Genomic DNA, 26,403 nt, shown 5'->3' on the forward strand with positions numbered 1-26,403 from the left:
TTTGTAAATGTTCAGCATAACTTGCTTGCTTTTGAACTCTGTGCTTCTATAGCTAAAACCCATTCTCCCATTTGCCTTTTTAAATACTTACTTTCTCGATCAACCTCGCCACCTTCAACGGTCTGCTCATGTACCTCCTGGTTTCTCAGTTCCTGGATACTCTTTAGAATTGTTCCCTTTATTTCATATTACCTCCCCTCATTGTTCCTACCAAAATGTACTACTTCACACTTCTCTGCATCATTTTCCACTGTCAGAAATCTCTTCTTTGATGCGATTTGTAATATTGAAGTGTGTTAGTCCCTCACCATGTAATTATATCCCCCATCATTGTGACTGAGTGCACAGTTTCTACACTAATGACAAAACCACATAAGATACCCTTTCTAACATGCCAAATGCTGAGCTGTCAGTATGCTTCCAAAAGCTGAAATACAAAATGGCCTCCTATATATCATTGATGATACTTATCTCTACATTTCTTCATGTTTTCATACTCTAGGCGATATTATAAGGAAACGGATGGGATGAAACTTGATGTTGGAGTTTACATGAAGGCATTAGAGGTATTAGAATGTTTATACTAAATCTTCCTTTTCTATTCTGGAAATATTATGGCTTTGACGAATATATTAGGCCTCAAAAATATTACATTTTGTGCTTGGTGATCGAATGTTTTTAAATTAAACTGTAACCAGGTCACCATTTGGAAGCAGACATACATAACACTGGAAAATCTACAACTCCAAAATTGGTACATATACAAACAGAGGCCCAGATTTTCCCCTTGACAGAGAACCTCTCCCTCATGATAAAAGTGGCCAAAAATCATAAGTCCTGCTCCCGAACACGGCACTTCGCATTTTCGTGTGGGTGCGAATCGGTTTTGCACATATGCATTTCACGGAGGCAGCTGACCATTTAAATTAGCAGCTGGCTGCACTCAAATGGGATTTTGGTAGCCCACGAGCGTGAAACCTGAAGGGTTCACATTATACTTGATAAGAGCAAGTCTGGATTTAGTAGATTAGTTTGGATAGTCAGTGTACCACTCTAGATATTGTCTCAGGACACTTTCGAGAGAGGTTAGATATCCTACTTGGGGTAGGGCAAATGCCCTTTAGAATTATTAAACGTAGACATAAATGTGCATAAAAAGTACATAAGCCCATTGCTGTCAAGCTCATTGGAACTCAATAGACCTGTCAGAAGTCCTGCAATTTAAATCTTTGAAAAAAAATGATTGCTTGCTATTTCTCTCTGCCTGTAGACATGAACCTGGTTTGGCACGTGACTGATCTCAAAATCATCCATTATCACAGTAGTGTGGCTTTCATTTCACAATTTGCTTGGGAGCTCCAAGTGTGTATAGACTCTTTGATGTGGAACTATGAATTACAATGCCTATTGTAATAAGGGATTGTGCACTTGCATGAAATATTTATTGTTGTAACCCTTTATTTAGTGGAAGGAATGTAAATGTAGTAAATGAATTTTTATGTATGAGTGTTGTTTGTTCAAAATAGTGAAGTCTGCAATAGACACAGAACATTTTTTTTAAATCTCATCTCCACATGGATCCTGAAGTCTGCCCATGGTGAATACTAGTTGACATGGTGGGTGTAAGGGTAAAGGGTGATGGGTGTAGGGACATGGGCCAGGATTCTCCCCTACCCGGCGGGGCGGGGCGGGGGGTCCCGGCATACTGGAGTGGCACCAACCACTCCGGCGTCAGGCCTCCCCAAAGGTGCGAAATTCTCCGCACCTTTAGGGGCCAAGCCCTCACATTGAGGGGCTAGGCCCGCGCCGGAGTGGTTGCCGCTCCGCCAACTGGCGCGAACGGCCTTTGGCGCCCTGCCAGCTGGGGCCGAAAGGCCTTCGCCGGCCGGTGGAAGGCCGCGCATGCGCCGGTATGACATCAGCAGCCGCTGACGCACCGGCGCATGCACGGAGGGAAGAAATAAATTAGGGGAGGGCAGGGGAGGGGGTCACTTCTGCCCACGCCATGGTGAAGGCCATGGCGGGGCGGAAGAAAAAGAGTGCCCCCACGGCACAGGCCCGCCCGCCGATCGGTGGGCCCAATCGCGGGCCAGGCCACCGTGGGGGCACCCTCCGGGGTCAGATCGCCCCGCGCTCCCCGGACCCCGGAGACGCCAGCGCCGCCAATTCCGTCGGCACCAGAGGTGTTTTACTTCCCGCCGGCGGGAGAGGCGGGAGAACCGCCGCGGGGGTCCGCCGACCGGCACGGGGGCCCCGCTGACCGGTGCGGCGCGATTCCCAGCCCCGCCGATTCCCGGGTGGCGGAGAATTTGGGCCACTGCGGGGGCGGGATTGACGCCCATGGTTTTGCAAGAGGTAGCACTAAGTTGACCTAGGGGCAACAAGGGACCATGGGGACGGGTGGAGAAGCATAGATTGACATTGAGGTGGATGGAGGGGCATGGGTTAGTAGGGAAGTATGAGCGATCACGGGGGTTGTTTAGCGGCGGGATACCTTGGCATGAGGGGCCATAGGGGAGGGTGGGGGCATGAGGTTGCATTGAGGTTGATGGGACATGAGGCATGTGGCATGTGTAGGGGGTGAAGGCTGGTGGGATGTTTAAACTTTTATACTTCATTTCAAACATTGGACAGAGTGCTGGATCCCCAAGGCAGGCCTTCCAACCAGCCTGCCTCCGTACATGACAAAATTCTTCATTCTTCCCAGGTCTCCCACCCTGACTTCTAATTGAGCCCCCATCCCCTAAAAATCTGACATCCAGCATCCATTTCTAATGGGTGGCTACGTAAAGCAGGGAATTCGACCCAGGAACTAAAATCTGGGTCAAAGTATCGAGAATGTAAACAACCAGAAAAGTTAAAGTGAAACTGTTCCTAATGCACATGTTGATTATGTGATTAATTTGTTCATATACTTTGTGAAATGCACATTTTCTTCTTGGTATGTTTCTTCCAAATTGTCTCTTAACCCCTCTCCTGTATGTTGAATCTTTGGAGTGGTCAACATTGTTGCCTCACAGCACTAGGGACCCAGGTTCAATTCTGGCCTTGGGTGACTGTTTGTGTGAAGTTTGCATGTTCTCCCTCTGTCTGCATGGGTTTACTCTGGTTTCCTCCCACAGTCCAAAGATATGAAGGTTAGGTGCGTTGATCATGCTAAATTTCCCCTTGTGTCCAAAGGTTAGGTGGGGTGATGAGGTTACAGGGATAGAGTGAGGGAATGGGCCTGGTGTAGGGTGCTCTTTCAGAAGGTTGGTGTAGACTTGATGGGCTGAATGGCCTGCTTCTGCACTGTAGGTATTCTATGATGTGGTTTCAAATATGCCCATCAGGATTTCGTATCGGCGGAGGCTTTGCCATGGAGAATGCAGCTTAACATAGAATATAGAACAGTACAGCACAGAACAGGCCCTTCGGCCCTCGATGTTGTGCCGAGCAATGATCACCCTACTCAAACCCACGTATCCACCCTATACCCGTAACCCAACAACCCCCCTCCTTAACCTTTTACTTTTAAGGACACTACGGGCAATTTAGCATGGCCAATCCATCTAACCCGCACATCTTTGGACTGTGGGAGGAAACCGGAGCACCCGGAGGAAACCCACGCACACACGGGGAGGACGTGCAGACTCCGCACAGACAGTGACCCAGCCGGGAACCGAACCTGGGACCCTGGAGCTGTGAAGCATTTATGCTAACCACCATGCTACCGTGCTTCCCATATTGTGTGAAGTTTGCATGTTCTCCCTCTGTCTGCATGGGTTTACTCTGGTTTCCTCCCACAGTCCAAAGATATGAAGGTTAGGTGCGTTGATCATGCTAAATTGCCCCTTGTGTCCAAAGGTTAGGTGGGGTGATGAGGTTACAGGGATAGAGTGCTTGGAGTGGTTAGCTGCCAAGCTTTGTTCAAATTCAAACTGGGCAGCTCGACTCTGGTCAAGGCATTGCTCTGGGGGATGAACCAGGGAATGACTATTCCCGAAGCTTGTGTTTAGGTTAAAAAGCTGCAAAGCATGGACATGTTCCTTCTCTCTGCAAAGGAAAGGGCCCTGTATATGAATGTATGTGGCTTCTGGCAAGTGCAAGTGAGTACAACCGATAGTCTTAAATTGGTTTTCCGTGTAATCGTTAGCACAATCAGGATTTAAGACGGTGGTTTGCTTTTAGACCAACCGCGGATCCAAAGGGAAGTCATCGAGGCAAGACAGAGAACACGGCTAAAGTATTAAACCTTGCATTTAGTTCAATTCCAATGAAAAGGGGCCAAATCAGGAAAACGATGGAGTGAATACGTTAAATTGTTCAGCAATGGCAGAGAGTCTTGGCCTAAAATCAAAAATGGAGACACAGGCTCAGAAACCTTTCAAGAAGAAGTGGGACTGGTGCTGAAGAAGGTCAAGAAGTGGGTATACACTGGGACCAGGTGAAATAAGAAAAGAGATTATTGAAACAACAGGGTAGTTAGGAATTGAAAAAAATGACAATTATCAACAACAAGATCTACAACACTGGCATTATCCCCGAAGATCTAACTAAGTCTACTTTTATAACTTTGCAAATAAATCAGACACAGTAGAATGCGCGATACATTAAACAGTCAGTTTAATCAGTCATGTAGTAAAGATCATCCTCAGAATCCTCATGTTCGGTGTGAGAGAGAAAATTAAATAGGAGATTTCAGACACTCAGTGTGGCTTTGTAGAAGATAAAGGGACACAAATGCAATTTATTCTGGAAAATAGAAAGAGCCATTGAAATGCAAAACAACCTCTACCTCTGTTTTATTGATTATAGTAAAGCATTTGATAATCATCTCATGAACATGCTGGAAGACATCAACGGGGAAGATCTTCGACTCATCAGGAATATTGACTGGAATCAGGCAGTGACAATCATGCTACGAGAACCAACTTGGTGATTGGAGAGAGAGGTTAGATGAGGCTGCGTTCTCTCACCGGACTGATTCTCTCTGTATCGTGAATAAACTGTCAGAGGAATTGAAGGGATGGATGGTTTAAAGGTTGAACGTAGCGTCACCAACAACATCTGCTATGCTGATAACACTGCACTCATAGCAGCAAATGATGAAGACTGCAAGGAAACGTATGTTATGGTAATGACAAAGAAACAGGACATTTGAATATGTAGTCTCACAGTAAATGGAAGCAAGTTAGAACACATCAACAAATTCAACTATCTAGGAAGCACAGTGACATCCAGCATCAAAAGCCATGCTGAAATCCAAAAAAGGATTGGGCGAAACATTAAGCAACAATCCAAGAAACATCAGCTTGAGTCTTGAAATGAGAATGCAGGGGCAGGTTTAGCTTAGTTAGCTGGACAGCTGACTCGTGATGTAGAGCGACCCCAACGGTGCGGGTTCAATTCCCGTACAGCCTGAAGTTATTCAGCCTTGTTGTCTTCTCAACCTTGCCTCTTGCCTGAGGTTAATCCTCAGGTTAAATCACTACCAGTCAGCTCTCCCCTTCAAAGGGGTGCAATCTATTGTCACCTGGGTCTATGGCAACTTTACTTTCCTAAAATGTTCTGCCTGGTCAATAATGAATTATGGATTTGAGACTCAGGACTTTTGGAAAAAGAAAAAAGAAAATCAACAGCTTTGAAAGGTCATTCTGTGGGTAAGCTGGGTGAGAAAAGAACAAATGAAGAAGTACTGGATGAGGCCAAATAAGAAGAGAACTCTTAAATACTATTAAAAACAGACAAATTGAGTTATTTTTATTTTATATTCATTCATAGCCTATGTTCTGGCACAGTTGCAGCATCCTACTGCTGGCTGAGAAGCTCCAGGTTCAAGTACAACTCCAGGACTTGTTGGCCATGAAAGTAGCGTTCATAACGCTGTTCAATGGACTGGTAATCTTCTCTGGACTCCATCCACTACCCCCACTGTTCCCCGAAGGGTTAAAAGCAGTGTGTGTGCAAAGATGTGCTCAAACGAAAATGGGATGTGGGTGTTGCTGGCTAGGCTAGCATTTATTGCTCATCTGTAATTTCCCTTGAGAAGGTGATGGTGAGCTGCCTTCTTGAACTGCTGCAGTCTATGTGGTGTAAGTACACCCACTGAGAAATTAGGGAGGGAGTTCCAGGATTTGGATGCAACGACAAGTGAAGGAATGGCAATATATTTCCAAGTCAGGATGGTGTGCGGAACTTCCAGGTGGTGGTGTTCCCATGATTTCCCTGCCCTTGTCCTTCTAGATGGTAGCGGGCTTGGGTTTGGAAGGTGCTGTTTTGAAGTGCATCGTTGAGTTCCTGTAGTGTATTTTATAGAAGATCCATTGTATGCCGGTGGTGGAGGGAGCGAATGTATGTGGATGGTGTGCCAATCAAGTGGGCTGCTTTGTCCTGGATGGTGTCAAGCTTCTTGAGTGTTGTTGGAGCTGCAGTCAACCAGGTAAGTGGAGAGTATTCCATCACACTCCTGACCTGTGCCTTATAGTGGTAGACTGGCTTTGGGAGGTCAGGAGGTGAGTTACTAGCCACAGGATTTCTAGCCCCTGCTCTTGTAGAATTTACATGGCTAGTCTAGTTCAGTTTCTGGTCAATAGTAACCCCTCAGGATGTTGATAGTGGAAAATTCAGCAATGGTAATGCCTTTGAAAGTCAAGACGCGATGGTTAGATTCTCTCTCGTTGGAAATGGTCATTGCGTGAATTTTATCTGTGGAGAAGAGAAAGAAGCAGCTGGACAACATTGAAGACAGGTTTAACTGGAACTCCAACAACACGGTCATCCTGACTTTCCAACCGTAGCAACAATGGAAGACCATGCTCGCTTATACCACATGGCGTGGCACTTAGACAAGGACAACCTAGCAAAGGAAGTGGATGATGTGAAGGTTACACTAAAAAAAAAGAAGGAAGTCATGGACAGGGTACGAATAGAGAGGTATACTAAATGATTAGCCTTACGGAAAGGTGCTGAGTCATCTGGTCCCGATGGAATGCATGCTTGGTTGCAGAAAGAAGCAAAGGTAGAAATTGCAGAGGCACAATCTTTCAATCCTCATTAGATAAAGGAGGAGATCCGGAGGACTGGAGTGTTGCTAATATTATAGCTGTTAAAGTAAGGGGAGTGGGTACACGAGGAAACTACAGGTCAGTCAGCCTAACTCTGGTGGGGAAAGTATTGGAAATTATTGTCAGGTACAAAATAAATTTTCATTTGGAAAGCCATGGATTTGTCAAAGGCAAATCATGTCTGACTTTTGAAGTAACCAAGAAAGTTGATCATGCGAGTACAGATGTTTAGAAAATGACAACAATGTGCCTTACAATAGACTGACTATTAAGGTGGAAGATGAAGGGAAAGGTGGTAGTATGGATATAAAATTGGGTCAATGATAAGAAGCAAAAGGTGGTTGTGGCTGGGTATTTTTTCAGACTGGAGAGTGCCTTTTACAGTAATGTTCCCCAAAGGCCAGTTTTGTGTTCATTATTCTTTTCACTTTGTACAAGAAACCTTAACTTAGCTGTAGGAAGCAGCATTATAAAGTTGGCAGAGGACACAGAATTTGGCAAAGCAGTAGATAGTCACGCAGACAGTTATAGGCTTCAGGATGGCATTGATAGGGTGCTGCAATGGGCAGAAACATAGCAGATGGAGTTCAATGCTGAGAAATGTTAAGTAATACATTTTGGAAGGAAATATAGAAAGACCATATAGTACAAAAGGTATAATTTTGAAAAATGTAGATTGATAGAGAGACCTTGGTGCAAATATGCGATTCCATGAAGGTGGCAGAGAAGGTTGATCTAGTTAAAAAAGTGTGACTTGGGGTGTACCTGTGTGCATGCATATATGTATAGAAGCATACAATATCAGAGCAAAGGGATAAGTCACTAGCTGCATTTCTGTTAGAGTATTTTGGTCAATTCAGACATCAGGGGCTTGATCTAACAATCTCATCCCGCTGGAACCAGGATGAGGCAAGGCCAGTTGGTCCCGCCGGGGCACTAAACCCCAGAGTGCCGTTAGATAGCGGCGTTGTTCCTGGCACTACAAGCCCTGGGAACAAACCCACTAATCCACCTACAATGGACTCTTTTTTTAAGTTAGATCGTGCCCTGCCCTGCGCAGGGCTGACAAGCTGCAGACGCGCACAACTATCCCCGCACCTCCCACCCTGATTCCACAGCCCACCTCTTGCCCCCCCCCCCCCCCCCCCCCCCCCCCCGGCTAGCAGTACGGATCTTGGCCAAGTGTGGCAGCGCTGGATACTGTCTGCAGCCGGCACACCAGGCTCCCGACAGCTGGGACCACACGTAGCCCACGGTGGGCAGTCTGATGATGTGCCAATGGCTTTGCGGCAGCGCGTGGTCCGATAACACAAATTTGGAGCGGGCAGAGAATTGCCAACCGCTGTCAAGCTGGCGCCTGCCCCGATTTCGGCATCGGGAGTCATTCTCCGCCCGATCTCCGTTCTCGATTTCGGCGTCGGGCTACAGAGAATCCCACCCATTGGATTTGAAATGTAGAGAGGGCAGGAGGTGGATTTGATTTACTGAATTGACAGAACTTAAGAGTGCTGCACTAGAATAGGTGGTGCTATTCTCATTCCATCAATGATTTCAAAAGATACATGGGGATGAGGGACTTACAGAATCATGGACAAAAGCATTGATATGGGACTAAACAGGACTGCGCATTTAAAGAGCCAGTTGGTATGATGAACTGAATTACTTTGTGCTGTGCTGTAAGTTTCCATGGTCCAGTGAATTTAGCCTCACAGAGTTGTGGTCTGCATCTATAACCAGGTTTCAATAAAATTGCAAAAAGGCACAAGATTGGCAAATGCCCTTATTCCTCCAGAAGTACTTTGACAGGGGGTGGGGAGGCGGTGGCGAGTCACGGTTAGTGTCGATTGCCAGCATGTGGTTCAGAGTAACGGCAACAGTACGAGGTTCCAATCACATCCCGGCTGGAGGCCTGCTCTCGCCGTGACCCAGAGTAAAATCACAGCACTAACCATTGTTCCGCGACCCTTGATTATCAAAGCTGCTAGCTGGAGAAGAAGTACATCGTCAGACTCACAGCACTGGCATCTCAGCCAAGAGTTTGCCAAGATAACAATATCATCAATCTGAGAATTAGGCTCCCTCTGCTGGATGCATATGTAATTATATAGTTGGCTCAAGGCACTGCACTGATATGAACGGTCTTGCCAGAAACAACATCAAGTGTTTCACATTTTAATTGGTATTTGTGTTGTTGAATGAATATGCAAGTGAGATAATTATAAGAAAAGGCACACTTGCAAATTGATTGAAAGGCAGGGTAAAAAGGATAAAAACGGAGAGTCTCCCATTTGCCTCTGTGAAAAATAATGGGCTTCATCCTCTAGAGAGGTCAGGAAAATTCCTGACTTGACATGGCCCACCTGCCTCAAGTAAAAGTGCCAAGAAGGATGGGATTTTAATTCCAGTAGATGTTGGGGGGGGGGGGGGGGGGTGTAGTCAGGCCAGCTGACACAGGGAAAGGTTTGGAGGAAGTTGCAGGGGTTGCTGGGTGCGGAGACAGGCTATTAAAGGGTCAGCCTCAGAGCTGTGGGACTTTACCCCAGTTATAATAAAACAGGCCTTCACATCCACACACTTCCCATGCCTTGTTCCTTTCATTTCATGCTCCCCTATCCATCACTTATGAAAATGAAAATCGCTTATTGTCACAAGTAAGCTTCAAATGAAGTTACTGTGAAAAGCCCCTAGTCGCCACATTTTGCCACCTGTTCGGAGAGGCTGGTACGGGAATTGAACCGTGCTGCTGGCCTGCCTTGGTCTGCTTTGAAAGCCAGCGATTGAGCCCAGTGTGCTAAACCAGCCCCTATGGCCCTCCATGACCAACCCATGCCAAGCTACAGCCTTCCATACCAAGTGAATCCTGTGGTGACAATAGTATGTTTAAAAACAAAAGCTTTAAAGAACATTGATAGCTTGCCTCTTTCTGAAAAAAAATCTTTTTTTTTACTGGATCCCAATAAAAGTTTCAATCACCTAGTCCCTTTAAAGTGTCAGCAGCTGAATCTACAAGTCCTTGAAACTTCTTCATCTTGTGTACATAACCATTGTGCAATTTACAGCATAGATCAGAGATCCAGAGTTGTCAATCAAACAATGTTATTTTCCCCTGGGGCTCGGGTGTTTCAGTATTGGAATGGATGTCTGGGCATAGAGCATCATAGTTTGACAAGTGAGGACAAGAGGGGCTTATAGAGATTGGTGGGGGCATATCTTGGCATGGTGGGCATGATCGGCCATGGGGGAGGGTGAGGGGCATAGATTGTCATTGGGAACATGAGGGGCCAAGGGGAGTGGGGGAACACTGCAGTGGATTGGTGAGGCACAGGTTAGTTGGAGGGGGGGAATGAGAAAGAATGTTGGAACTTGCCTTTCAAAAGATTCCCTTGCAGTCTGTGTTCATTACACCCTGAGATGGGGACCTTTTGAAAAGCTGGCCTACCTCCATGAAAATTGCAGAAGACGAGGACGTGCCTAGCCTACCAATGGAGCAGCCAGATCGGGAGTGCAGGTGCGGGCTTGTGACACAAACCACTTAAAAGACACTCATGAAAATCCGAAATGATGGGAATGGGGTCAGAAATCACAGTAAAGGGACTTGCCCATTGTTTTAAAGGGATGCTGTCATCTCGAGTTGGTTAAAATCCAGCCCACTATTAACTGCCCTTGCTATACATGATATCTGTAGTTAGGACTATCTTCATCCTGATAAAATGGGCATGACGATTTTTTGATCAGGTTTCTGAACAAAAAATTTACACAGTGATCCAATGTGCATCGTAATGTGATTGTTTCACCTGAGGAAAGAAAAACTCCTCATTAACAAAAAAACTATCACTTCTGGTGGCAGTCATGAGGTGAGTGGTCACACACAAGGTGGCTTCCACTTGGAAACTTGGTTTTTGGCCCTTTTTACCAGGTAAACTGGTGGTGTGGGAAGAAAGCTGAAAGCATCGAAGTTCATTGTTTTCTCCTCCGGTGTGGGATATAATACAAGGCAAAAATCGAATAAAGCCATCCCGCAGATTCAGAGGAGTCTTTTGGTGGAATGAAAGAGAACATGACGGACTCTGCCATGTCGTCAACACCCGGGAAGACTTGTCTTAAGGCAATTGAGGTGGCAGTAGCTCCCCTTCGTGTTACAAAGAAAAGGGTGGAGCAGCAACTGGAATCGCAGGGCATGTTGATTCGGGAGTTGGAGAGGGCAGTCTCGGACCACAATAACCAGATTATCTCTTTAGGGGCAGAAATATCAATGTTGGCATTGGCCCACAAAGTCTTGAAGGCCAGGTTGGACAAGCAGGAGAACTGATTCAGGTGTCAGAACCCGAGGATAGTCGGGTTACCGGAGGGAATAAAGGTACTAGCACCACCGAGTGCGTGGCGGAGATATTCGGGAAATTGGTCGGGGAGGGGGTCTTCATGAACCCACCCCCCAACCAAGGTGGACCAGCCCCACCGGTTGCTGCGCCAGAAGCTGAAATCTGGAGATCTGCCATGGGCGGTGATCGTCCGGCTACGTAGGTTTTTGGACTAGGAGCGAATTTTAAAGTGGCCAAATTTTACGTGAGAGCATAGCTGTGAGGGACGCTCCATTCAAATAGTTCAGGAAATTGAGGCTGATTTGAATAATCGTTGCGCTGGGTTTGACAAGGTACAAGATTTGGATGAGGGAGGTGGTGAGAGTTTCAGGGATCCGTTTGTCGGACTGGAGGAGATGGTGGAAAAATATCAACTCCCAAGGGGGGGCACACTTAGGTATCTGCAGGTGCAGGACTTTGTTGGCAAAGAACTATCTTTCCCCAAGTTACCGAAGCTTACACTGACTGACAGGCTGTTACCTTGTGATGAGCGGGAGAAAGGAAGATAGATATAGATATATAGAATTTACAGTGCAGAAGGAGGCCATTCGGCCCATCGAGTCTGCACCGGCTCTTGGAAAGAGCATCCTACCCAAGGTTAACACCTCCACCCTATCCCCATAACCCAGGGGCTGGAGGAAGGAGTATGGAGTGAGATTTTGTATAGGGTAAACTGCCAGGCTGAGCCTGATAAAGTAGTCCAAAGGGGTCACCTGATTAGAGTGCGCATGAGTGGGTTCTTCCCCAGCGTAGAGGACAGATGTGAATGGTGTCTAAGGGGGCTGGCGAACCACTTGCACATGTTCTGGTCCTGCCCAAAATTGGTTGAGTTCTGGGTCTTGTTCATTGAGACTATGTCGGAGATTGTGGGGGTTAGGCTGGAGTCGTATCCACTGCTGGTGATTTTTTGGTTATCAGACTTGCTGGAGCTTCTTGAGGGGAAGAGGGCCGATGTCGTAGCCTTCGCCTCTCTGATAGCCTGGTGATGAGGGAGGTGGGGGTGCTGGGGGAAGCGGAGGGGGGCATAACGGGGAGGGGGAAGAGGGGGCTCTTGGGGTTATTATTGTTAATTTGTAAAACAAAAAATGCCAAACTGTATTCTGTTTGAATGTTTTTTATGTGTGAGATTTTTGCAATAAAAATATATATTAAAAAGTATTAAGATAGCTTACAGTACAAATATTACTACAATGAATTATCAAAGCAGCAACATATTGCCTGTTGTAATTTGCCAAAGGAAGTGTTTAAATAATCCACATCTATATTGCCATGCTTAACTTAACTTACTAAATATCCTTCAATGTCTTTAATGTACATTTGTATTCTTCCTTGAATTTTACAACGTGGGGCGGAATGGCGGCACAGTGGTTAGCACTGCCACCTCACAGCCCCCGGGACCCCGGTTCAATTCCAGCCTTGGGCCACTGTCTGTGTGGAGTTTGCACTTTCTCTCCAGGTCTGCAAAGGTTTCCTCCCGGTGTTCCGATTTCCTCCCACAGTCCAAACATGTGCAGGTTGGGTGGATTGGCCAAGCTAAATTGGCCCTTCATGTCCAAAGGTGGGGTTACTCGGTTACGGAGATAGGGTGGGGGCTGGGCCTAGGTAGAGTGCTCTTTCAGAAGGTCAGTGCAGACCTGAAAGGCCGAATGGCCTCTTTCTGCACTGTAGTGATTCTATGAGTACCCTTTCTCTCAAGAAGTGCACACGAGTTTGATTTATTGTCATTTCCTCCTTCCAGTATGCCTGTGATATTGAAGCTGAGGTCGTGGGCAAGCCAGCAAAAATGTTTTTCTTGTCCGCTTTGTCTGACATGGACTTGGAGCCAGATCAGGTATGTCTTTAATATTAGACACTTATACTGTCATCTGTTTAATAAAAACAATTTGTTTGAACTGTTTCTAGCCATTTTGGTTCACCTGATTTATCAAATGGCCACAGACTTTTCTTCCAGAATTGCTGCTAAAAGTTTAATTTTAATGTATTCTGGATGCAACTGAATTATTCTAGTATTTGCAGTGAGCAACAATATGGACAAGTTTTAAGTAATGGTTGGGGCAATAAATATACACTGGACAGACATAAGTTGGAGGTATAAAAATCTAACCCAGGTAATCCATTTTTAAAGTTTATAGATCTATATATTAATATCAGCTGTGCTTTAACTGCATCTTAAAAAAAGTGTACAATCGTGTATCAAATTTAGATTCTTGCGCGACCAGATAATCCTGAGTCAATGCTTAATGAACTGTGATTTATAACTCGAAATCTGTAACTTGAAGTTTAGCTTCTGGATAAAAGTTCATCTTTTCCCCTTGCAAATATAGTGGCTAAAGAGGTTTCACTTTCAGTTTCTGTGGATGGATGTCTCAGCTTAAGGCCAATACTGAGTGAGAATTATGTTGAAATATTAATGTTTCATCAATTCCATCTACCATTCAGTGGTGGACTATTGAAGGAACTTATTGCTTAGCAGTGATATGTTGGAAAAGTTATTTTTGAACTATGTGGCACCTTTCTGTCTCACAAGACAATACCTTGTGCCATGGTGGTCCAACTCTACATTAATCATTGCCTAGTGTGGCTCAGGAGCCTCACTCTGGCTTATCAGTCTGTGCCATATTTGCTGCAGAGGAAGAGAGTGCAACTAGGAGCTTGCACGATTCGCTGGCCTCTAATTTCTCTCACCCCTCTTCTCTACCTTCTGATATGGAGGTAGTTTCTGCTCACTTCTTCCAATGCCCTTCCAAACAGAGCACCTCCAGAAACCACGACTGCCAGGCACTGTCTCCCAGTTGTCAGTGTCAATATCCACCATCTTCACACCTAACTTGCAGATGTCCTTGTGGTGGAGATGTGAACGCCCAGGAGGTTTTGACCCAGAGGCCAGTTCACCGTACACAACGTCTTTGGATATGTGGCCATCATCCATCCAATTGAATGTGGCCAAGCCAGTGCAGACATCATTAGCTTATCAGTGAGTGTATGCTGAAGAAATTAGCACACTGCAAAACCTTTTGAGTCGCTGACCTTGTTCTACCAAGAGATGCCAAGGATACATCTGCGACAGTGAAGGTGGCAATTGTTCAGCTTTTTCTCCTGCCTAGTAAATGTTTTCGTGCTCTCAGCACAGAGGAGGAGTGTGCTGAGGATCCAGGTTGGTAGCCTCACAGCTAGGTTGTTGTTCCACACATTCTTACTCAGCTCAGACATAACAGCTGCAGCTTTTGCCAAGCATGTGTTAAGTAACAGATTGCTGGTGATTGTGGAACCCAGATATGTGAAACTCTCAACAACCTTAATGCTGAAAGATGACAGCACGGCAACACCCTGGGCCATGATTTTTGTCTTCTTGGTTTTGATGGTCAAACCAAATTCTTTACAGGTGTGAGAGAGTCTGCCCATTTGCCGCTGAAGGTGTTCCTCAGTATGGAATGTTAGTACAGCATCATCAACGTAGAGCAACTCTCTGTTCAGGACTTGGCACACTTTTGCCTTGGGTCTCAGGCATGCGAGGCTGACCAGCTTTCCGTCAGTTCTGAAATGGAGGTAGACACCCTCTGTAGATGACCTGAAGGCAAACATGAGAAGCGGAGAAAGGAATGCGCCGAAGAGTGTCAATGTCAGAAAACGATCCTGGTTAACTCCACTGCAGATCTCAAAGGACTCCAATGTGGTGGCGTCACAGCTGACCTGGCCCATCATGTAGCCGTGGAAAGAGGAGATCACAGAGTATCTGCAACGGGCAGCCACTTTCAGCAGTTTAAATGGAGCTGTCTCTGCTCACGTGGTCGAATGCTTTGGTGGGATCAATGATGGCAATATATAGTGGCTTGCTTTGTCTGTGACATTTTTCTTGTAGCTGCTGGACTTAAGATCATGCCTGTTATAGATCTAGTTCTAAAACCACACTGGAATTTGAGGTCTTTGTCAAAGATTTGGGGCAGAATTTTACACTCCCCCCTCCCCCCCCCCCCCCCCCCCCCAAGGACTCGGGACCAGTGGGGGGGTCTAAAATTGAATGGATGGGATTCCCAAAAGCTGCTTGCCCAAAACCAGGTGGCCACTTAAGGGCCATATGCCACGCAGCCTCAGTGTTTAGATTGGCAGGTGTGACTAATATGGGGATTTTTAAATATAGATTGTATTAGATATATCTGTTGCAGTAATGTTATTGAAAGCCTGGGTTAATGTATATATCTCTGTTGCAGTAATATTTTTTTAAAATCCTGGTTTAACATATAGGCAGACCCTGGGCTCAATTCTCCCATCGGGAGACTAGGGGCGCGATTCTCCGCCCCCCACGCCGGGTGGGAGAATAGCGGGAGGGCCTCCCGACATTTTTCACGCCCTCCCGCTATTCTCTCCCCCCCCCCCCCCCCCCCCCCCCCACTCCCGACCTACGCCACAAATTCTCCGAGGCCGATGGGCCGAGTGGCCGGGCCTTCACGCCCGTTTCAACACGGCAGCAAACACACCTGCTCGCTGCCGTCGTGAAACGGGCGCCAGATGCCCGTTTGGGGCATCTGGGGGCCCGATTGGCACAGCAGTACCACGGCCGTGCCAAGGGGGGCATAGGCCCGCGATCGGTGGGCACCAATCGCGGGCCTATGCCCCCCTTGTGTGCTTCAATGAGATCAACTCTCATTCTTCTAAAGGCCCAAGACTACTAGCCCAATTAACTCGTACACTTATTATAGGACAACCCTCCCATCCCAGGGACCAATTTAGTGAATCTTTGCTATACCGCCTCCAATGTAAGTATATCCTTCCTTAAATATGGAGACTGTATGCACTTTCACCCCCTGCCTAAGTGGGTTTCCTCTGGGTGGCCCAGTTTCCTCCCACAGTCCAAAGATGTGCTGGTTAGGTGGATTGGCCATGCTAAATTTCCCCTTAATGCCCAGTAATGTGCTGGTTAGGTGGGGTTAAGGGGATAGATTAGGGGAATGAGCCTAGGTGGGTGCTCTTTCAGAGGGTCATGTAGACCCGAAGATCGAGTGGCCTCCTTCTGCACTGTAGTGATTCTATAATTCTATATTGATTGTAACGAGCTGAGGTCCCAGCACTGATCCTTGTGATACTGCACTGTATTAGTCATAGCCTGAAAATGTTTCATTTATGCCTACTCTTTGCTTTAGTCTGTTAACAAATCCTCTATGCATGCTAATATATTTCCCCCAACTTCATGAGTCATTATCTTGTCCATTAAACTTTAGTGTGGCATCATATCAAATGCTTTTGGAAATCCATGTGTGCTACATCTATTGGTTCCCTTTCATCTACCATCCCAGCTTCATTGGCAAAAATCCCTAGTAAAATTGTCAAACTCAATTTCCCTTTCAAATTGCGCTAAATAGCTGGCTTGCAATGCAGAATAAGGCAGCAGCGCGGGTTTAATTCCCGTACTGGCCTCCTCGAACGGGCGCTGGAATGTGGCGACTAGGGGCTTTTCACAGTAACTTCATTGAAGCCTACTTGTGACAATGAGCGATTATTATTATTATTATTATTATTATTATTATTATTAAAAGCACATAATAATAATAATCTCTTATTGTCACGAGTAGGCTTCTATGAAGTTACTGTGGAAAGCCCCTATTCGCCACATTCCGCCGCCTGTTTGGGGAGGCTGGTACGGGAATTGAACCCACACTGCTGGCATTGTTCTGCATTACAACCAGCTGTTTAGCCCGCTTCATCCCCAATTTACTTTGATTGATCATAGGATATTTTTCTAAGTCCATTATGAAGTCTTCCTTCATGATAGCACTTTCTTGATTGCTGATACCAGCCTAACTGGCCCGTAGGCCAATGTTTGTTCTCTTCCTCCTTTCTTGAACAGTGGTGTTAGATTTGTTAGCTTCTAATCTGCCAGAAACATTCCAGATTTGAGAGACTACCTCTACAGCTATCTCTTGAGTCTTAGAATGTAGGCCATCAAGTGCTTTGTCAGATACTAGCCTCTTAGGTTTCTCCTGTACTTTTTCTCTGTTGTATTAATTACCTTCATTTCCTCTTATTAGCCCATAGGTTACCCTCTATTTCCGGTATGCAACTTATGTCTTCTACTCTGAAGACAGACAAAATATGTGTTCAGTATCTCTACCATTTCCTCATTTCCAATTAAAAACTTACCTTTTCTCTGCTTCTATGGGACCAACATTTACTTTAGTTACTCTCTTCCTTTTTATAAACTTGTAAAATTACTTATAATCCTTTTTTAAATTCCTGACAAGTTTGCACTCGTATTTTTTTCCTTTTTAATCGACGTTTTGTTGGCGCTATGCTGGTTCCTAAAAACACTTCCAATCCTCAGATTCGCTATGATTCTTTCAAGCATTATCAGCCTCTCTTTTGTTTAATTTCTTCATGCATGCGATTTGGGCATCGCTGGAAATGTCAGCATCTGTTTCCCATTAATTGCCTGGCTTGCTCGGCCACTCCAAAGGACTGTTTGGAGTCAGCCACATTGCTGTGAGGTCTGGGGTCACAGGTAGGCCAGACCAGGTAAAAAGGGCAGATTTCCTTCACTAGTGGACATATGAGAGCAAGATGGGATTCTACAACAACCGATGGTAAGTTATGGTCATCATTACTGAGACTAGCTTTATATTCTAGATTGCCACAATGAGATTTGAGTTCATGGGCCAAAATTTTAGGATGGCGATGCTCGACACACATCATCCTGAGAGTCGGCAGAGTTGCATTCCCTGCCGACTCTGACAGACCCACTGCCATTCCATGTTTACTTAAGCTCTAATTGACAGCCAGTGGGAATTCCATCCACACTGGGATGATTGGCCGATAGCTCTCCAGGCACAGCGCTACACTGGTCGGAAAAGGTACTGCTGCATCGTGCCTGAGACTAAGTCCCAAGACTGCACTTCAGGTATGTTCCACTGGTCGCAGGGAGGGGAGGGGGTGCCCTGGCGAGTCGTGATGGGAGGAGATCTCTGTCCGGGGTTAGGCCTGAGGCAGGGGAAGAGGCCAGAACTCCCCAGTCTCTTAGGGAAGGGCTCCCCAATCTGGAGGACTTCCAATTTAGGCACATTCCCTTTCCTGCCCGGGATCAAGGATAGAGCATTTTCAAGTTTTCCACCCTCAGTCATCTGGCACGCACCAACCTAAGATTTGAGGCTAGGTGGGAAAGACCCTTAAGAGCCCACGTATGTGCCTTAATTGGGGTGTGGGTGAGTTTTCCACCAATGTCCTAATACCGTAAAATCATACTTTGGTCGAAGCGGGTGGGGTCCCTGAAGGAATCCCATCCATGCTATTGTACACTCCCCTCCACCTTAGAACCCATTGGGTGGGGGAGGTGATGGGCACATTTAATGTTGCCCATGTCCCCAGAACATTAGTCTAGGCCTCTGGGCTACACACACAGTGGCATTACCACTATGCTACTGTCTCCCCCCTTTTTAAAATCTAACTTCCTGAGTGAGTCACGTGTAAATCTTTATTGCTGAGCTTCCTGAGTGAGTCACATGTGAATCTTTATTGCTGAGTTTTGGTTTTCAGGGGAATTTATTTTTATTGAACATTCTGAATTGTTTCTTTAAATGTTAACACCATACCAGATCTAAAATAGCGTTATCCCTAATTGGTTTCACAATGTATTGCTCCTGGAAGCTTTCATTCTACAAACTAATTTTCTGGACCTCCTTGGCCAATTTGATTGGTCCAATCTCTATGAAGATTAAAATAATCAACAATTATTATTTTTCCTTTGCTATATGCTCCAATAATATTTTGTTTAATGCTCTGTCCAATGGTATAACTACTGTAAGGGGAGCTTATAGACTACTGCGACCAATGTTTCTGGGTCTCTAGCCTCTTTCCTGCTCTTGTAGCCACAGTATTTAAATGACTCGTCCATTCAGTTTTTGGCCAATGGTAATTCCCCCCCCCCCCCCCCCCCCTCCCCCCCCCGCCCAATGATGTTGACAGTGAGGATTCAGCAATAGTAATGCCATTGAATGTAATGGGTGATGGTTAGATGGTCTCTTGGTAGAGCTGGTCATTGCTTGGTACTTGTGTGGTGCACTTGCCACTTGTCAGCCCAAGCCTGGATATTGTCCAGGTTTGCTGCATTTGGACATGGACTGCTTCAGTATCTGAGAAATCGTGAATGGGTCTGAACATTGTGCAGTCATCAGCAAACATCCCTGCTTTTGATATTATGGTGGAAAGAAGGTCATTGATGAAACAGCTGAAGATGGTTGGGCCAAGGACACCACCCTGGGGAATTCCTGCAGTGATGTCCTGGAATGGAGACTATTGACCTTAAACAACGGCAACCATCTTCCTTTGAACCAAGTATGACTCCAACCAGCAGCGAGTTTTCACCCTGATTCATCTGAATGTAGATTGGATGAAGGTAAGTTAGCTTAGTCATTGTCAACTTGTTTCCCTTGTTTACGAGTGATTGCACAAAGTAAGGGCAAATGCGCGATGCTAGTGATGAAAGAATTGGGGTCTCTGCAGATACTGGAATCAGCAGATGTTTTTATCTATCTGAACCATTCTATTCTAAACCTGAGTGCTTAACGGCAACACTGGGTGACTCTTGTTAAGAATGTCACCTTGGAGTTGGAGAGCAGATGTCGGGAACTCCCAAGTCTGGAGTTTCGATGCATGCAGAGACTGGGAGTGGGCGCAATATTCCAATTCAACATTGGCCAAGGCCGAGCCCTTCGCAAATGCGTAGGGATGGAAAATGGTGCAAAAGCCCCAATTATGGGACTGGGAACGGAGCACCATTTGAAAGAAGTGTCCCAGGCTGGGGGTTGACATTAAAGCCAGACCATTTAGAATCTCTGCAAAGTGGGATCAGACTGGATGGCTACTTGTTGGTCAGCATGAGCACAGTGGGCTGAATGGCCTTCTTCTATGCTGTAAATTTCTGTTTCTATGATCCTGCACTGCTCCAATAATTCACACAATTATCAGTTCTGAAAGCTTTGATAATATTTGAAGATTTGCCAGTCATAAGAGAAAATCTGCAGCTTCTGTGCCTTTTTTATTTTTGTGATTTTTCCTGATCTGATGTCCATATAATAAAGTGACTTTCACAGGCTGGGCTGCTGTTGTAAGCGTGTTGAATGCCCTAATTGTCAGGGAGGGACGGCGGAGAAACCTGTCACAAAATCAGGAGAATAAACCAGAGAGATAAATTATTCAACAGTGTAAACATTTTTTTTATCAACCGATGTTTGATTGTGAGTGGAGCTGTTACCATCCCAGCACTAATCAGATCCTGATAGCCCCTCTGTCAGCGCTGTTTGTAAGTGTAGGTCTGTAATAGCTCATCAGAACCACAGGATTCACTTGAGTACAACTACATTCCCCTAAAACCTAATCTGTTTTTATTGCCTTCAAATATCCTTTTAATAATGGAACACATTTTATTCTTTTTGGTTTCATAAATATGAAGAGGGGCTTTGTGTTTAAACCTGCCTCAATCAATAAAGTTGGCATCAATGATTTCTGCTGTTGAATGTTTTTGAACAAGTATTAGCTCCACATTCTGTGCGAATACAGTCTTGTTGCACACAACATAAAGGGACACAGTCTTTCACCTTAGGGCTTGGAATGATGCATAGTGTTCTCCTTTTGAAGGAGCAGAGAGCTAAATTTTTCGAACTACGCTTGCATGTTGTGCTGCTCATAGTTATTATTCTTTCAAATTACTTTTTCACAACTTTGAATGTATTTACGAATGTTTACACGTTGAAAGTATAAGGCGATTCCTTTCAGTGCGAGATGATGTAAACCACTATTCTTTCTCCCTGGGGTGTCTCCCGTGCGTGTTTGGCAGAATAGCAAGTGACCCTCAGTCAGGCCTCCATCGATATCATGACCTAAAAATGAAACAGAAAGTTCACTTCCTGAACTGAGGCTGGGAGTTCTGCAGCAAGTAACTCCCTTCCTGACTCCTCGAAGCCTAGCCACCAAGGCACGAGTCAGGGTTGCGATGGAATGCTCTCCACTTGCCTGGATGAGTGCAGCTCCAACAGCATGCGAAGCTCGACACCACCTAGGACAAAGCAGCATCACTTGATCATCCACGACCTTGAAATTCACCCCTCCACAACCTGGGGGTTCCCCTCCAAGCCACACACCATCCTGACTTGGAATTATATTACCGTTCCGTCACTGTCACTGGTTTAAATTCTTGGAATTCCCTAACAACAGCAGTGTAGGTTTATCTACACCACATTGACTCCAACAGTTCAAGAAGGCGGCACACCATTGCCTTCACGAGGACAATTAGGAATGGCCAATCAATGGCGGCCTAGCCAGCGACGGCCGCATTCCGTGAAAGTAATAAATAAAAGTAAATTGGATGAAAACCATCAGTTTGTGTGCAGCGCAGATGAAAGGCAATAGCTAATACGATATGCCGAGTGGCCTCCGTTTGCACTGTCGGGATTTTATGATTATTTTTGCTCAGGCTGTCACTCTCTGCTTCCAGCATGTATCTAGAGCCCAGTTTTGATCGTAGGTGTATTCAAAAGAAATTGTGGAAACTTGCCACACTTTAATTGCATGGTTACATTTCAACAGTATAAGTAGTCTGAAAATTACTGCTGGTGAATAATGTAATATTGACAAAGGGACACCAGGGAATGACTTCAAATGAATGGAGTGAGCTCGTTAAATTAAGCAGTGGATGCACTTAATCTGTAGGATGATGAAAATGCACAAGGTCATCGTGAACCACATCTGGTTTTGAGAAACTACTGATTACAGTCAAAGTTACTTTTGCCTGGGGTCCGAGAGGTTGCAACCCTACAATGTTATCCTTTGTTACAGAAAAAACGTTGTCCATTCCATATGTTATTAATGTGGAAATGCTAGATCATGTCAGTGAGTGGAAAGTGCAAAAGTCCTCCATTGTACCCACATATTCTATTTACCTAAAATATACACTTAATTGCTCAAGACTACTTTTATTTTAGCTGGCTAAATGATAAAATCATGTTTGTTAAGATGATCATATTTTGAAATGCTCAAATTAAAAGAAGCTAATTTTGGCGGCATGGTGGAACAGTGGTTAGCACTGCTGCCTCACAGCACCAGGGACCGGGGTTCAATTCCAGCCTTGGGTGACTGTCTCCCATAGTCACACATTAGACTCCTCGGTCACCTCAGAACTAATTTTTATTGTGGAAGCACGTAATCCTCGACTCCTTCTGAGAAGAAGGAGGATTATTTATGAGCAGGACCACAAGATTTAGATTTACTAAAATAATGAGATGTTATCCATCAGGATAGTTAGATTAGGATTGGGGCCCTTTTGTCTAGTAAAGGGAAGATTGATAGAGGTCTTTAAAGGATTTGACAGCATTGACATAGAAGTGATAGTTTCACTTGTGAGTGAAACAAGAACTGGTGGCCACAGATTTAAAGTATTCACTAATGAACCCAATAAGTCAGAAGAAACTTGTAACTTAGAGAACAGTTAAAATGTGGAACTCGTTACCACAAGGAGTAGTTGAGGCAAATAATATTAACTTGATGAATGCATTCACTAAATGAACTAACTAGAGGAAACTATATAAAAATATGAGGAAGATAGAACTTGAGAAGGGTATATTGATGGGTTTAGATGTAGAAAGGTTGGAGCCTGTAAAGCAAAAACATCAACATGGGCTTGTTGAGTTGAATGGCCTAGTTCGGTGCTGTAAATATTATTTATTCATTTGGAGTGCGGTTATGGTGATTAAATAAATCAATATTTGCTGCTAAATGAGATTGTGATTTTTTTCTTCCTTATTTGGGAGCCCACATTTTATGGGTGGGATTTTCTGGCCATTCACATTGGTGGGACCTTACAATCCCACCGCCAGCGCAGTCCTGCGGTGATGAGGATTGCTTTCAATGAGAAACTCCACTGACAACAGTGGGACCAGACGATCCCTCGCCGGCCACTGGCCACTTGCCCTCCGCTGCTGTAGAACACACCACCGAGGGGGGAGGGAAATCCCACCCAATAATTCTAATTTAGTCATTGAGACCACTAAATTATTGGTGGCAAAGATTACATGAGATTATATAATATTGTAGAATATATATGTCGCCGTTCCTTCACTGTCACTGGGTCAAAATCCTGGCACTCCCTCCCTAACAGCACTGTGGGTGTGCCTCAGGGACTGTAGCGGTTCATGAAGGCAGCTCACCACCACCTTCCCAAGGGTAATTAGGGATGGGCAAACTTTAAAATATCAAGGGTTCGCGTCATTATTTTGTGGTCATATGTGATTTTGTACCTATCCCATGTGAACTGAGAAACAGATTTAATTGCAGGCAGCCTGCCGACCCACTCCTTCTTGGATGCAATGGTTTGGGGAGAGGCAAAGAAGTTTTAGCAGAAGCTAAAGGGAAAGAATTTGCTTGACTTTTAGTTCATTAGATGATATGACTGTATTTTTGTTTCTGTCTGATCAGTCTTTTATTTATCAAGCTGCTTACCCAGAAGGCGGATGAATATCATTGTTCGAAAGAAAACAAATTAAGAGAGGTCCATTAAAGGCTTAAGCAGGATCAAGCATTGTTGCTCCTATTAGTGAATTGTCTTCCAGGCTAAAGGGAATGCTGCAACTTTTGACAATCACGCTTTCTGTTTGACATGTAATGTTTGCTTACACTGTTGAGCCTAGACCTTCACGTTACTGAGGGTAATTCGTACTCATCTGTGCATCAGAACGACAAACCACATGTCGGGATTATCATTTGATGCCCAACAGTGTTTGAGATATGACTTGAAGTGGTTGAAAATCCCTCAAGAGACATTTACACATAGAATAAGCCAAATATTTAATCAGTGACAAGGGGTTCTGGGTGCTCTCACATGAGTACATAAGACTGTCATAATTCACTCATGTCTGCAATGGACTGGAGTAGTAGATGTCTTTAGATTTCTGAACAAACGGCTGGAGTTCACTGTCACTTGTAACCTACACGAGAAAATGTGATTTAAGTAGGATGAACGAGTTGAGTCTAAAATACCGGTTACCTTTTACCTGTAGGTATTATTTTATTCTAGAGGAATGCATTCAAAATTTATGAAGCGTTTGTAAGTGCTCCAGAGGGTGGATCAGCTTATTTTATTTGACTTTGTTTGTTTGTTGTGCATTTCTGTGTGACTAAATTTGGCCTGAGCTGCTAACTCAATCCTGACAGGCAGAGTACCAGTCAGACAACGTGAATTCTTAACTCTAAAGTGACTAGTTCTACATCCCCATTAATCAAGGAGCTGCTATTTACTTTTCCAATTTACTGCTTTTATTATAGGCTGGTCACACTGTCTGTCACAGATGTTCATCCTCTTAGATATTCCTACCTACCTTGTCAGCCTAAAAAACTATTTTATACCTTACTTTTGATGACCAGAGCTTTTTATTTCCCCTGACATAAGACCTTTCGACCTCTATCTTCTCACCAATGATTTTTTAAATCCTGAATGATTTGGGAATAATTGCAGTGCCTTTAGTGATTATTACCCTTCACTGATAGTAAATCACTGAACTCCCTCGAGGCCAGAACACAATTTTTGTATGCGTCTGCCACTGTCTGTTTCTACAAGCACCACTGCTCACATGCAGTTGTATTTTAAGCAGCATCTGCATGAATCTGTCCTTCCTTTCTTGATTCGATGCATGGAGTGAAATATTTCATTTTAACAATTAAGATGCTACTGCCAGCACTCATACCTTAATTGCGGTATTGGTAAAGTGGGGAAACCAGCTTGAGTAGGTAGTTAACTGGTTACCTTAGTTGCAGCTCAGTCTGTTCAATGAAAATCACTTCAACACCATTTCTATGGGTGTTTGCCTAATTAGGATCCCAGGGAAACCGCTAACGAGGCTATTTCTGCCACCTCACTGGAGTTTGTACTCAAGTTATGGCAGAAACCAGGAGAATCCCATCGAAAATCGTCACTGACACATTCACTGAATACCTTCTCTGGCTAGCTTTCTCTGCTTGCTGTTGGCTATTTGCAGCAATCTTCCACAGACCTTGAAATCCGTACTTTGTCCAAATGGCTTTTACAATGTGAGTATTGATGGAAGGTGGTGGAAACTATTCAACCGCTGAACGAATCACAGATAGGTCCTATTCTTATCTGTTCTCACCTGATATTCACATGCAAGGGATTGCTGAATACTAACTCTGTGTGTGTGTGTGTGTTGGGGGGGGGGGGGGGGGGGGGGGGGGGGGGGGGAGAGAGAGAGCAGAGCCTGAGCCCCATTAAGTATTTGCCTCCTTCACCCAGAAGCACTGAAACCAATTAAATCCCCATCAACAGGTTCTTGAAAATGGCTAACTCGATACGCAATAAACTTTCGACTGAATCGGGAGCCTTCGTGAACTTAGTAAGATGTTCTGGGTACTAGTTGGGGGCTTTAAGGAAAGAATTTGATTTAGTCACAGAATGGTTACAGCACAGAAAGAGGCCGTTCAGCCCATCGTGCTAGTGCTGGCTGTCCAAAGGAGTGGTCCACCTCGTGCCACTTTATCTGCGTGGGTTTGTTTTTAGGTCATTTACCTCTCACCCTAAAGGTGGCAAATCCTAATTGAGTACTTTCAAACATTCTTCGATAGAATATGACTTTCTGGCGACCAATCCAAGTGGCAATTCCTAATTCCTGACTGTAAGCCATCCCTGTTGAGTGATCCTTGTCCTTTCTTGGCGTCCACTACGTATAGTGGCTGTTACACACACACACACACACACACACACACACACACGTGCCGCACACACTGTTCTAACTTATTTTCCAGGTACATTTCATAACCTTATTCACTTCAGCATCGTGATCTGCTGCAAAATATTTCACCGGGAATTAAACTATCAAATTTTATGAAGTAGTAACACTGTAGTAAATAAAGATTTTGGCTGCCTTTCTGTAAGTCTTTCTATAAGTCAGTGTACTAAAAAAAAAACTTTCTAATTCAGTCTTTTTTTATAAACGCTGTGATCTGCAGGTATG

The 26,403-nt window shown here is 44.8% G+C and overlaps 1 protein-coding gene across 1 annotated transcript in view; it reads left to right on the forward strand.

Annotated features, from left to right (window-relative positions):
- The window catches only part of LOC119979616 (phospholysine phosphohistidine inorganic pyrophosphate phosphatase), a 164,696-nt gene that overhangs the window by 52,879 nt on the left and 85,414 nt on the right, over window positions 1-26,403 (forward strand). The window contains exons 4-5 of the mRNA XM_038822104.1: window positions 503-566; window positions 13,143-13,235. Of these exons, the coding sequence (XP_038678032.1) occupies window positions 503-566; window positions 13,143-13,235 (157 nt within the window). The remainder of the gene's footprint in view (window positions 1-502; window positions 567-13,142; window positions 13,236-26,403) is intronic.

This window comes from Scyliorhinus canicula, chromosome 16, assembly GCF_902713615.1.
Source record: "Scyliorhinus canicula chromosome 16, sScyCan1.1, whole genome shotgun sequence".
Taxonomy (NCBI): Eukaryota; Metazoa; Chordata; class Chondrichthyes; order Carcharhiniformes; family Scyliorhinidae; genus Scyliorhinus; species Scyliorhinus canicula.